This window comes from Hyalella azteca, unplaced genomic scaffold (genome assembly GCF_000764305.2).
Source record: "Hyalella azteca isolate HAZT.00-mixed unplaced genomic scaffold, Hazt_2.0.2 contig3312, whole genome shotgun sequence".
Taxonomy (NCBI): Eukaryota; Metazoa; Arthropoda; class Malacostraca; order Amphipoda; family Hyalellidae; genus Hyalella; species Hyalella azteca.
Window position 1 is genome coordinate 338,208 of NW_025933564.1, and position 14,006 is coordinate 352,213.

General features: G+C 37.5%; 2 protein-coding genes across 2 annotated transcripts; one reads left to right on the top strand and one right to left on the bottom strand.

Annotated features, from left to right (window-relative positions):
• Nucleotides 1-2,255: 2,255 nt before the first annotated feature.
• LOC108668776 (probable bifunctional dTTP/UTP pyrophosphatase/methyltransferase protein) lies at nucleotides 2,256-7,555 on the bottom strand. Its single transcript, XM_018156030.2, has 5 exons — nucleotides 7,356-7,555; nucleotides 6,628-6,738; nucleotides 4,462-4,601; nucleotides 2,895-3,059; nucleotides 2,256-2,542 (listed from the first exon to the last, which is right to left on the bottom strand). Exons 1-5 carry the CDS (start codon nucleotides 7,443-7,445, stop codon nucleotides 2,401-2,403), a joined length of 648 nt encoding a protein of 215 aa, XP_018011519.1. The 5' UTR covers nucleotides 7,446-7,555; the 3' UTR covers nucleotides 2,256-2,400.
• Nucleotides 7,556-8,030: 475 nt separating this feature from the next.
• LOC108668773 (thioredoxin domain-containing protein 9) lies at nucleotides 8,031-14,006 on the top strand. Its single transcript, XM_018156026.2, has 4 exons — nucleotides 8,031-8,181; nucleotides 10,321-10,455; nucleotides 11,972-12,173; nucleotides 12,705-14,006. Exons 1-4 carry the CDS (start codon nucleotides 8,128-8,130, stop codon nucleotides 12,989-12,991), a joined length of 678 nt encoding a protein of 225 aa, XP_018011515.1. The 5' UTR covers nucleotides 8,031-8,127; the 3' UTR covers nucleotides 12,992-14,006.

Consider the following 14,006-nt stretch of genomic DNA (forward strand, 5'->3'; position numbering starts at 1 on the left):
TGAATGGTTAATGCCTGTGACGTCACTGAGATCAGTGACGTCACAGGCGAAGAACAAACTACATCCGCAAAAATGGGCTTCTGATGGGTCAACCTTATACTAGTACAACCATGGGTTAACCTTATTCTAGTTCAACCATGGTAGAGATGATGTAGACGCAAAGAAACGTCAGTTGAATCTCACCCCACCCGTCGCGTGGGTGTGACGTCTTTAGTGCGTTGTGCCGTGCGACCCGAGTGGGCCTACACTCAAAGAAATGAGTCAGTCATGGTCAAATAGCGATGCTCTTTTTTTCATCGGGCCGGTCATCTTAACCCTGTTTACCGCGGACAAGGGCGTATCAGTGATACGTGCATAAAGTGTCACCAACATGACTCATTAAATTTCCTGAGTGATACGTTAACACCTCATATTGTGTGATACTTTTTGGGCGGGTTAACTTGGTAAGGTTAACAAGTTTGAAGTTAGTGCTCTGCAACCCACCGGTGGCTTGCAGGGCCTTTTTCAGACAATTTCCACCATTTAGTATCCTAAATTGCGTTGACTTGGCAAAAATTTATAATGGCGGTACTTTTTTATTGAATTTTAAAAAGTAAAAAATAAAATGAATTTTCGCTTAAACGCTTCTATTGGCCGGCAGCGAGTACAGCGACATTTCGAGTATCATTAACCGATTAACGGTAAGAACTATTAAAAAACTTTTGCAGAGTAGCTATTTAATTAATTTTTCTTGTACGTAATTAGTCGAAATTTGTTCACATTTAATCGAATTGTTTTCATGACCTGAAAATGTGTGAACTAACGACCTTTCGTTTCCTTCATTATATTAATGCCAAAGAATTTCGTTGTAACTTAGTAAAAATTTACAATTAATTATTCTTCTTGTTAATATTGCAACCTACGAAGAGGGAATGTAGTAATAACGGTAATTTATGCAGGACTTTGTTTGGTCAATTAGGATAATTTCACTGCCAGAGGCGAACGTGAAGCGATATAGCCTACAGATACGTAAATACATGCCACTAATTAAAATTTGTTTTTCCGTTCCATTGAGGACTATCAAAATCAGATCCTAATACCATCAGCCGCGTTGTTTACACAGCTATTTTATTTCACTCACAAATGAGATTAAATCGTGCGTAGTTTCGTCAGTAACAGTAAAAGTAAGCTCCATAATTTAAGCAGTTACTGGATTTAGATTCCATCTCTGAAGTCAAGGGCGAGCGCTCTCTGAAGGTGAGCGCTCTGGCCATATGAGACAATCTACCGCTTGATGGCAAAGAATCAGGATTTCATAAACAACTTCATGAAGATCGAATATTCCATTATGTTTGTGATGTTTATCCATCAACATTGGATTACAGGACTTTGTTTGGTCAATTATGTTAATTTCACTGCCAGAGGCGAACGTGAAGCGATATAGCCTACAGATACGTAAATACATGCCACTAATTTACATTTGTTTTTCCGTTCCATTGAGGCCTAGCAAAATCAGATCCTAATACCTTCAGCCGCGTTGTTTACACCGCTATTTTATTCCACTCACAATGAGATTGAATCGTGCGTAATTCTGTCAGTAACAATAAAAGTAAGCTCCTTAATTAAAGCTCTCTGAAGATGAGCGCTCTGGCCACATGAGACAATCTACCGCTTGGTGACAAAGAATCAGGATTTCATAAACTTTATGAAGATCGAATCTTCCAATATGTTTGTGATGTTTATCCATCAACATTGGATTATGATCGCAAGAGTTTTAGGATGTGTGTAGTGGCATCATAATTTCGCCTCACCATGCGGTCAGGCTTTTGTTGAATCAATGAAACTTTTGCAGATTCAGAATGTGAAAATTCTTTTTTTTTATTCATATGTTTGTGAATTTGAATGTTGTTATGTTGGTACATGTAAGTCGTGTGTGTGTTTACGTTTTGTGTTTATCGGTGATGTATTATGTTAGTTCCAACAATGAAGTTATGGAAAGTAAAGTAGTCATTGCTTTTTTTTGGTGTGTGAATAGTAGCATGACACACTGCATTTTCCTCTTAGTAATCCTGGCTTCATGTGCGACTCTTAATAATAGTACCGTGCCATTACTGCAGTTTTACTCACCTGTCATTTTATTCCAATGCTCGTGATCAATATGTTAATATTTCAATATACTCTGTTAAATCGTCCGTCGTATACTTTTTTTAGCCCGTTCATAAAAACGGTTGTGGTTTATATATTACCTAAGATATAGGGAGCAATAAAACATTCAATCGAAATTAACCAGTTTTTAAAGTTCAATTACTAGCATTTGAACCTGCATTTAATGAGGAATCCATCTGGATACAATTTTTACTTTTAATGTAACTATTAATCTTTCATGAGGATTTTAAGTAGGAACCATTTTAAATGGGTTATTCATTCACTACTCTGAAGAAGTGGTAGGAGAACTTTGCAGAAATGGTGAAGCGGGAAACCAACAACGTTGTAGTAGTCACCAACAATGCCCTCTATCATCGCACCTCCTGGTCCTTGGATACCATAGGCGCCCGCCTTGCCCCTGTTGACGTAGACTAGTTTCAGTAATGAGAGGACTGAGTAGGATTGCTCAAAGTAAACTCTTCAAATCTTTCTAATAGTTCTCAACATTATTGCCATTCAGGAGATGTTAGTACAGCGACTGGTGAGGTGGTACGGGTATAAAGAGTTCAAAGGAAATCTAAGTCGTGTCATACGGCTGTTGAATCGACGAGCATTTGAGTTAAAACTGGAGTTATAGCATTAGCCCAAGTAAAGGGAATAAGTGGGAATTGAGGAAAATCTCAATTAGGATCGGTTTCGAGGATCAGTTCAAAAGCATATATGAATCTGATTCCAGTTTTAAAGCAAATCTCACCGCTACGTGCACTTACCTTGGCTCACCACTACGCACGTACGCCGCGATGGCGTCTTGTTGCAGCGTATGAAATTTGACGCTGGTCGTCTCGCTGAAGGTATTACTCCGCCACTGGCGGTCGGCACTGAGGCGATGCGTCAGACACACACCACTTATAACTTCTTGTGTGCGTCCGCTCCACCTTTGTGAAGCATGCAGTTAGCCTTCAGGAATCAAATTAGAACACAATTGCGAAGCATTTTTCTCATTAAAAATCTAAGGGCCAAGTAACTGTACCACACACAAGGTAACTCGCAGACATGAAAGATTAAAGATTACGAAACTTCCAAGCCCATGTTATCGACGTCTGCGTGGGGACCTCATTGAAGTATACAAGTATACTCATGGTTAATACAAGCTCCCAGAAGGATTACTAGAATTTAAAACAAGAACCAACACCAGGTACCACGACTATAAACTAAAAAAACTGCGTTGCATCTCATCCTCGCGACATTTCTTCTCGCTTCGAAACACCGACATGTGGAACCGCCTCCTCGATTACATCGTTTGATGCTCCGAGTAAAAACGCGTTCAAGAACAGACTAGATAAAGCTATGAAAAAAATGTATAGACTTGAAATGCCTAACACCACATCGAATCCAGTGGAAGTCTAGTAGCTTGAAAACATAAGTAACTGTTAGAAATGCGCAGCGGGAGGAATTATTATAGATTTTTATGTCATTTCGTTTCCTAATGTAAAACATTTACTCGATAGCTAGACTCCGCGGTTGGAATCGACGCAAAATTTTGCTTTGATTCGTTTTAAAATTAAACTACGGTCAGCACTAATCGTCCCGAATTGTCAGGCTAGAGGCCTCGTGTACAAGAGAACTACCTGCTTTAATTAAGGTGCTTGTACACGGGGACAGTACAGGCGGCAAGTAGATCTGGCAAATGTCTGCCTATGGGGTTAATAGCGAGTAGCGTCCAGTTAATGCCCGTTTTAAGAGCCTGCTTCCATCCAACAAGTTTTTTTTACGAAACAAGCATCTGCCAGAGAAACAATTATGCTTCTTCTTTTTAACAATCTTCGATTAAAACTGAATGAACGAGAGGCCAGAAGAACAAGTTCCAGAAAGCAGAAAGTGATGCGCTCTCTACTAGGTTAGTAAAGGTTACTCTCATTTGCAGTACCTAGTAGGCTAATACTGGTGATGGCACGACTTTCTTCAATGCTTGGCTTGGGCGAAAACTTTGGCTTTAGAGTTTGGTTAACTGACATCATAATTTACTACGCATTCATATACTATTTTCATGTGGGTCTCGGATATTAAAATTAAATGAATCATCATCTTCACTGCACGTGTTCTCAAGTTCGTCTTTTGACACATCATAGTCTCTGTTATAGCTAGCCGGCTTTATGTTTCTTCAGCCTTTGAGCACTTCAGCGTTTCATACCGTTATTTCACATTTTTTTCCCTCTGCCCCGTAATTTTTTTCCCTGGAAATTTCTCATCTAATTGTCCCGGTTCATTTCGAGGAAAATATCCCGAGACGCAACGAGTCTACCCTCCATGAACCCTGTACTTGAGCTGTCAACTCACATGGTGAGCATCTGAGCCGCGTGGTCGTCGTCTATTGGCTTGCCGTAGATCTTGCCGTCCAGCGTCACGCACGTGTCGCACGCTACGATCAAGTCAGGCGCGCCACCAACTTGATCTTGAGAACTCAGCCGCTTTCGAACCTGTAAATTTAAACATTAAGCATGCCGCGAACTTTAGGCACTGCAGAACTGGAGCAATGAGTTGCGTGCTTGAGGCTGCAACATGCTGTTAATGTTCCGCGATGTTGAATCGGCGGCATGCCTGCGGACAAATAAGCGCAAAATCCGCTATTATTATTATAACTTTAAATCAACGCATCGTCCCTATACCGTCACCTCTCACCACCATCACCTGCAGCATCTTCACTATTTTTCTCTCGTATGTATTTAGCTTTATCTTCAGGAGTCCCACAGTTTCTTTCACACCCCCAAAACACAAAACTTAAAAGAACTCATCTACACCCATTTCATTCCGCGCGTATATTCGAACCATACTACGATCATTCAAAATAGATAAAAAAACAACAGATATCGACATTTGCCCTCAGTTCAGAAATTGTCCGTCACGTTCAGGCACTTAGTTCATAATTAGTGCACCATTCATCTCGCATTTCATATTATAATGAATAATAGCGGTTTCAGCGTTTATTAGGCCATAGGCCTGTCGCCAATTCTTAACATCGCAGGTCATCCACAGCTTGTCGCGGTCTCGAACTCACAACGCACTGCTTCAAATTCTGCTGTGCTTAACCGCCCGGCCTCCTTGCCGATTCTGACCAAACTGGCGCACAGAGCTGGGATCGAACCGGCGCCTCTCTGCTCCAATCATGGTACTTTGAACTGTAACCACTGGGCCACCCTGCCGCATAGTTGGCATAAGTAATCTAACTATGGCCCGTATGCTAAATAGGGCACTAGCACTACGAAGTAGCACTATGCACTACGAAGTGTCCTGTTGGTATGCTAAATACGTCACAGACATTAAGAGTGCACCATTCATCTCGCATTTCATATTATAATGAATAATAGCGGTTTCAGCGTTTATTAGGCCATAGGCCTGTCGCCAATTCTTAACATCGCAGATCATCCACAGCTTGTCGCGGTCTCGAACTCACAACGCACTGCTTCAAATTCTGCTGTGCTTAACCGCCCGGCCTCCTGACCAAACTGGCGCACAGAGCTGGGATCGAACCGGCGCCTCTCTGCTCCAATCATGGTACTCTGAACTGTAACCACTGGGCCACCCTGCCGCATAGTTGGCATAAGTAATCTAACTATATCGTTTAATTGTGCATTACACTCTTTTTCTATTTTTTCGTCCAAGTCTATTCGCATTTCATTATTTTCTACCAACTGCCATCCAGTCACGTGCATCCTGCATGTCACACTTTTGTTCCAAATCCTGACACTTGCGTTCCTATTTGCTGACCGTTTTTTTTAATTTAAAGTTTCTTATGTGATGCTCATCTGTTCTCTACAGTCTACCTTTGTATTTTTTGTGCCACTTTTATCGCCTTCTCTCTCCGTAAATAATCCAGACAACGCAAACATCTCCCTCTAGCCCTCCTTAGTTTATTTGGGTTCCCTTTACTCAGTGAAGGAACCGGCGATTCTCATCACTAGCTCTTCTACCACATAACCTACAATAATCATATATCACATCACCATAAGCGTGACAATGGAGCTAACATTCTAATTAGTAATTGTTTCGGTGCAAATAGCTAATCGGTCGTTAGTAACTTATACCAGAAAAAATCACAGCCTATTTTCTTAAAGATTATGTCTCTTACAAAATTTTACTCGGAAATTGTGTATGTTTACTGAAAATGGTGGTCATTTTTTTTAACAGTTTACTTTAGAGATAGTATCAAGCAACATAGCAGCTGAATTGCTATTGTGATATTAAGGGGCGAAGCACAAAATTTACATGCGGTTTAGATGTACGGATTACTAACCGATACTTAGGTTACGAGCGAAAGAGATTGAATGAAAGAATATTTTTGGATGAACATTGAATCATAGATCGACCGAAGGTCTACGAGTGGTATTACGATAACACTTTCTCACTTCTATCTGTACATCGTGTACAGTCGCACCTTCGAAATATATTTACTGGCACCTCGTCATTTGAAATAGTTTTCCGCTCATAAAATGTAATCATACTAACCTCATCAGCCTTAGCGGTTGCTGTAGCCACAACATAGTCTTTCGGATGCTCAAAGCTGTCTTGATTCAAATTTTCGGCAAATTTTGGTACAAGTATTTCAAATTTCAAGCCCTGTAAAAATTATTAATTAGTTAGATAGCCATAGCACATATGCATGCATAATACTTATTGCGAGCAATCTATATAGAGCAAAACTATCAAATTAATTAACATTTGAATTGAAAGAATCTGATTGATGAAGTGCATTTATTGATTTATATGCAATGCAAGAAAAACTAGTAGGCTATGACTTCAAAAACGAAAATAAAACATTTCAAACACATATTATAGAGCACCATATAAAATTCTTGCCGTATAATTTATTTTTATTTTCGATTCATAAACCACAGAAAAATGTATGGTTAACTTAGTAACTGACAAAGGTGGATTGGTATTGCTGAGTTGTGACTTATGAGGTCATTTGACAGTTGAACTATATAGGCTGATGGATTGTAAACTTGGTCATGGGTAGGTCAGAATTAAATGCCTAAATTCAAAATTTAATTTAGATAACCGGGTCATTTTTTCATGATCGTGACCGTACTAGCATACCTAATTAACGGACCTGTGCAGATAAAAAAGGAAGTTTGGTGCAAACTCGAAACAACACGTGTTGTGTATACTACCTAGGAGGCTAGGTACCTAAATGTTCCTAAAGTTCGTTTATAGGCTAGTTATTTTTATCTTACCAGCGTGTCTAGTATTTCTTTTCTCCTCGCAGAAGAACTTGCCAAGATTATTCGCTTTGCATTCAAAGCTTCTAAGTAGTGATAAATCATGCTTCAGTTGAATAATCTTGTCACTTTTTTTCTACTCGCTTTTGGCTGCTAATTTGGCACAACCTTTCCCGCAACACCGTGACTCATAACTGATCAGAGACCTTTAAACGTATACAAAACTAACAAAAGTAATTTCGAAAGAGGTAATGGTGTAATGCCGAATTGTTAGGGTTAAAGTAACATTTTTTTACAATGCCAGTATACGAGCAGAGAATAAATAGGCTAAATGGCTAATCATGTTATTGACTAATTGTAGGTACATAGCCAACATAGGTATGAACTTTTAGAACTCGATTAGGGTTAGACTGTAGACACAACTTATGTTAGGCTAGTTTAAAACTAAACTGTGAAAAACTCAGCTGAGTCAGCTTTAGCTCACCAGCTGGTCATTTAAAAATTCTTGAATAGGTAGGAATGTTGCAACTTGAAAGTCATGACTCATGAGTGTATTGAGTGGGACAGTGGGACTCACTGTGGGAGGGCTGCTGGAAAGTGGAAAAGTTCATGAGATGTGGGTGGGCTGCTGGAAAAGTTCATGAGAGGGAGGGCTAACCGCAACGGTGCAACCGCGAAAGATAGATTAATTTTTTTGTGTTAATGAGAGATTGTTTAATCTTTTTTTTCAGAAATTGACAATAGTGTTCTGTCCTAGAAGCCTAAATTTTATTATTTATCTGTGAAAATGGCCAATGTGACATCTGACATGTTAGGGCAACAGCTTGCAATGGCTTCTCAGGTAAGTTGACCTATTGTTTTCAGATTAAGGCCTAGCCAGAAAAATATTTTTATGGCTAATTATTTTTAAAATGTTTTTTCAATTATCCATAAAAATGAAACCAAGAAATTTTTAGCTGTCCCTGGACACAGTGGACAGTGGACCCTGGCGGCCTGGCCTCACTGATCCAATCATTTATAACTAGCTAAGTACTTACTTGGCAATATTATGAATTCATTTCAAACATTCATAATATTCAAATATTCAATCATTCATAATAAAAAATTCAAAGTTTAGACATTCAAACTTCAGACAGTCTTCAGTTATGGCATATATATATAATTTTATATATAAATGTAATGTAGGCCTACACAAATAACACATTAACGTGTAAATTCTGTATAGGTATATACTTTTCAAAACTAGAATATTGGGCAGAAGCCAACATTGAATGAAACAGAAAAAGCCCATTCTTGTGGCTGGGGCTGGTAGACGATGAAGATTTTTCCACACACAATTCAAAATTTTTTCTACTATGTATGATGTGTAGGTACTTATTCATAGAGTATGATTCTTGGTGGAACTGGGACTGGGTTGAACAGTTCCACCCATCAACACAGTGAACACACCCAGTTTCTTTGTATTGCTTCTCACATTTCTCGGGTTTCAATAAACAAGGCCTCTATTAAATCTTCCCAATTCTGTGTTTGAAAATTTGAAGCTCAAATAAGTTACTGTACAATTTCATATTTGGTATCAATTTTACCACTGATTACGACAAGACATCTTGAATTTATATATATGTAAAAAATCTTAAAACAAATACCGTAAAATGGGTTAACTTAGACCAATTTTTTTTTATAAATGATGCCATTTTTTACTAGCTAAATTAAACTTGAATTGAAACATGCAAAATACAGGTCTATACTCTAGCTTCACTTACCATAAATTGCTGGCTCCTGCCTCTCATAGTCTTTATGTAATTTTAAAAAAAGTGATGGTCTTTGTTACCCCAGCTCTTGGGGTAACTTTGACCAGGTGGTAAAATCAATTATATTTTTTGGTAAAATAACTCCAAATAACTCCAGGTTTTGGTGCATTGTAGTAGAACTCTTCTAGTTACATATGCAAATGACAAACTTGAGGAAAGTGTCATAGTTTGCAAATGGGGGGTGCTGCCCCATAATGAGGGAAATGTGACTACCTAATGGCAGCCCTGATGGGTAATATTGACTAGCTTGGAAATTAAGTTAAAATTACCATATATAAGACTGTAGAGTCTGAAATATAAAGAAAAAACATAAATAGGCTGTCAGACATAAAATATGTTATATATAAAAATTCATAGAAATAAATATATTGTATAATACTTCTTACTTTCTTGAAATGGTTTCTGAAATTTTAATTTCTTGATATTTCAATGCTTGCCCGCTAAAGGGTTAATGCTGTATTAAAATGCCCCAGTAACTACACATGACATGTCAACACATGAGCTTTTTCTCATGTGTGGGCAAAATTATGTATGACTATAAGTAGTTTTTAATGAAGTTGTTTGTCTGGGGCTATGGTACTATGTGGGGGGGGGAATCGAAATATTTATTGAAAAAATTTACAAAAAAAGCCCCTCCTACCCACAAAAACTTAAATTTCAGTAAAGAAGCTATGACTAATTGATAGATATAGTAGTCTTTACCATCAAATGATATGTGTCTTGATGTTGTAGCTTGTAAATCCTAGGAGGAGATAGATTTCTACAGTACCCCCTTTTTTGGCCGTTTTCTAAGAATTTCATGTTTTATTTAATTTTTTTTCAATTTACATGAATAAAAGCTCTCTATTTTTCTGTTTTACACATGTGTACCAAGTTTCAAAGTGATCCGTCTGTAAATAGCCAAGATAAAATTTCTGGCTGACGCTCCCCTTGAATTGTACACGACAATGATAATTGTTAATTACTTTATAACTGAACCACAACTTTTTGTAAAAGTTTTTTCTCCAGAGTAAAATTTTAATACCATCCAATTCTTCAAATTTGCACTCTATTTATGAATTTACACCCACAATATTCCATTACAGCTGTAGCTGAGTTGGCCATGAATAATTTTACTCTAGACAATGCCATAAGTTGTTGATACTCATATCAATTGCATTTTTGTGCAGATCATTGAGAGCCAGGTGGATGCTGAGATTGAACGTCTTGACAATCTTGATGGGGATGAGCTGGAGAAGATAAGGAGGGAGCGCATGGCAGCAATGAGAAAAAGGGCTCTTAAAAAGAATGAATGGATCAGCAATGTTAGTAATACTTTTGATGTTCTCTGTCAGTTTTGTCCTATAATGTTATATATTTGTTCATATTTTCCCTTGTTTACTGTTAGATATTGCAAAAGTTCTCTCTTGAAATCTCCCCTCTTCTTGAAGGAATTGTGGTTCAGGTCTGAAGGATCTTAAGATTCAGGTATACGCTTTCCTCCTTTGATAAAACTGCCCTGATCTATCATAGTCCTGTGATGTCTTCTGCTCACTGCCTGGCACAGACAAAATCTATGCAATTTTAGCCTCGTGTATTATTCTAATCATTGACAATATTAATTAGGCAATGCCCTTGCTACTGCTTCATTTCTGCAGACCTTAACAGATATGCCTAATGTGGAAGAAAGCCTGCAATTTTGTAACGCAATACTGCTCTATCTGAAACGTGTATTGCATTTGGATGCTACTAAGCTTTCATCTTCTATAGTTTTATTTACAATTTTATGAGTTATATTCTATCTACCTTTTCTCAATTTTTCATGCTCATTTTTTAGAAAAGTTCTTTTTCAACTCGTATATGAAATTATCAGAAATCAAGATTGAAATGAGAAGGTCTGAAAATTGGTTAGCATTGTTGAACTAATCAGGGTTGGCAATGATTAAATCAAAATGATTAAATAATGTGATTAAATCACTTGATTTTTTATAAAAAAATCATGATTTTTTGATTTTTTCAATTTTTTTGATTTTTTTTATTTTTTATTCAGTTTATGTTTAGTATTGGTTTATTGGTCTGAATTAAATGGGAACAGTGCAGTCAGTCACTCAGTCACTACTAGTTTGTGTATATAGAAGGTAGAGTCTGGTAGATTTATAGGACATAAAGCTAGTAGATCTATTGATAGTGCTGTGCACTGTGCTATTAGCTACCTATATCTGTTATGTGGCTCTTCAATGTTTAGGAGATCTGCATTCCTGAAGTGTTTTTGTATATTGAAGCAAGTTAAATGGTCAGTATTTAGCTCATTACCTTGCTCCATACAAACTTTACAAAGCTAATGAATAGACTTATCAATAATAGTTTACCCAAAAATCCCTAAGTGGGAAACACCACCTTGGCCTGTTGGTCATTATTGCAGGCAATAAGTGCCCTTTTTAGCCATCCAGTATGATCCATATACTGTTATTGTTAGTAGGCTAATTGCAACATAAAAAATAACACCTCAAAAAGGCAAAAAAGCTGAAAAAAATAAAAAAAATCATGAAAAAAATATAAAAAATCATCGATTTTTGATTTTTAAAAAAAAAAATCAAAAAAATCGCCAACCCTGGAACTAATGGAAAGCTTTGTATTTACAATGAAAAGCAAATGAATGCCTGGAATTGTGTACAAATAAAGGCTGTGAATGCTTGGAAAGAGGTTGGTTAGTGAGTGGCTGCCAAATTGTATGGAAGACTTCCCTGCACGATGAATGGCAAGTGGCAGTTCCTTGCTGTGAAGAAGCAAGCAGGCTTGTGTAGTGGCCAAAGCTTCCTAGTAAATGTACTCCCTTTGCAGGGTCATGGTGAGTACCAAGAGCTCAGTGAGGAGAAGGAATTTTTTGAGACCACCAAAAAGTCCGAGAATGTCATTTGCCACTTCTACCGAGAAGGCTTTGAGCGGTGCAAGATTGTGGACAAGCATTTTGCTCTGCTCTGCAAGAAGCACATCGAAGCAAAGTTTTGTAAAATCAATGCTGAAAAGTCACCTTTTCTTACAAGTATGTTCTAATGAACTAGTAGGTTTTAGTTACATTGTTATGTAACATTACTAATCTGTAAGTAATGAGGGACAGTGTGATTAGATGATTTTGGAAAGTATTTCTTAATCATTAATGAGATGAATACTTTCATGGCCAGGTCTTTATTGCCAAGCTAAAAGAAGGAAACGATTTTTTCACGTATTGATTATGCTGAATTTATCCATATACGGGTCAGACAACAATTTCTCTTGGTGGTGATACATATTGCACTCAATGCAGCTCTCAATCTCAATACAGCTTAAGCAACTATGATCTTCACTTTCACACCTGACTCAAACTGAAGCATTCCACTCAATTTACTTCAACTTGTTTATCTCTAAATGTAGCATGATTTTCAGTGCAACACTCGATGTTTAAATGACTTTATTGTGACCAAATATCCATCATCTTCTAAATTATTAATGCGAAAGGTAACTTTCATGCCTAGCATTGACAGCCATAAGTGATGTGAAGCATAGTACTTAACTTGGATGTCCGTGTGCCTTGCAGATCGCCTTAACATCCGTGTGCTACCCACGCTGGTGGTGGTGAAGGACGGTAAGACCAAGGACTACATCATTGGCTTCTCAGAACTAGGAAACGTGGATGACTTTAGCACCGAAATGCTTGAGTGGAGACTTGCCCGCAGTGACGTTATTGAATACTCTGGTGACCTGATGCATCCTCCTGAGGCAGGCAAGCCCAGAAGATCAACCTTAAAACTCATTGACAACAAGAATGCTAAGACCATCCGAGGGGGGAAACAGGGCGACGATTCCGATGATTCTGATTATTGAGATTTCTGTGCCTTAATCAGTAATGTCTCTTGCTAATTTTCTTTTATAATTTACATTACTTGAAACTAATTTTTATTAATACCAAACAAAACGAGCACTTCTCAGTAGTTTTAAGATTCAGACTAATAACTTTATTGTGTCCATATTGTGTTAATATCAAATTTCGAACCTTGTTTGACCTGTGATGTTGCTTAAAGTATTTACATACTGCACCGAGGCAATTGTAGTAAGGTGCATTTTAAGCAAACTGTTGTCTAATATTTGATGCCTAATATTTTAAGCTATTATTTGATATATTAGTTTTCTATTGAATGTTCAGGATTCCAATAAGCTTATTTGCTGCCCTTTGTCGCCTTATCTCTCGTCTGTGCAAAGTTAGTATTTTATTTGTACTTATTTTGGCGAGAGAAACCGAATGTAATGTGTAAATTGAAGTGGTAATTTTTGGTTTTGAATAAATCGACAGAACAAATAGTTTAAAGTGTCAAGATTAAATTCAAGTAAAATTTCTTTCAGTTGGTGGCTTACGAACGAGGCGAGTGATTCTTTTGCTCCTCACCCACACAACTGAAATTTTGATGATTTGATCAATACGTACGTACACGCATGTGGACACTTTCATCCAAACTTTTGAATGGTAACTCCTTGGGACCATGCTTGCACTAATATCCCTCAAGCCTTATCCTGCATAGGGATTAAATGTTACTCTCGGTACTTGCTTTTTATCAATTATAAAAAATCAAATCCTTTGCGCACTGTTATCGAAAGTGATCAATTACAGGATAGTGATTGAGTGTCTATCCTCTTTTCTTCATCTACATTCCATTTGAGTTATGTTTGATTCTTGTTCTTCGATATCGGAAAAGTTTACATGTTCTGTCTCATTTTCAGACATTTTATGAAATAATCCTAATAAAATGTAAAATAATGTGTCCACTTCAACACTATTCGAGTGACACGTCTTCAATTTGCTCCCTGTCAAATTATGATGTGATAGTAAACTAACTCCACTGAA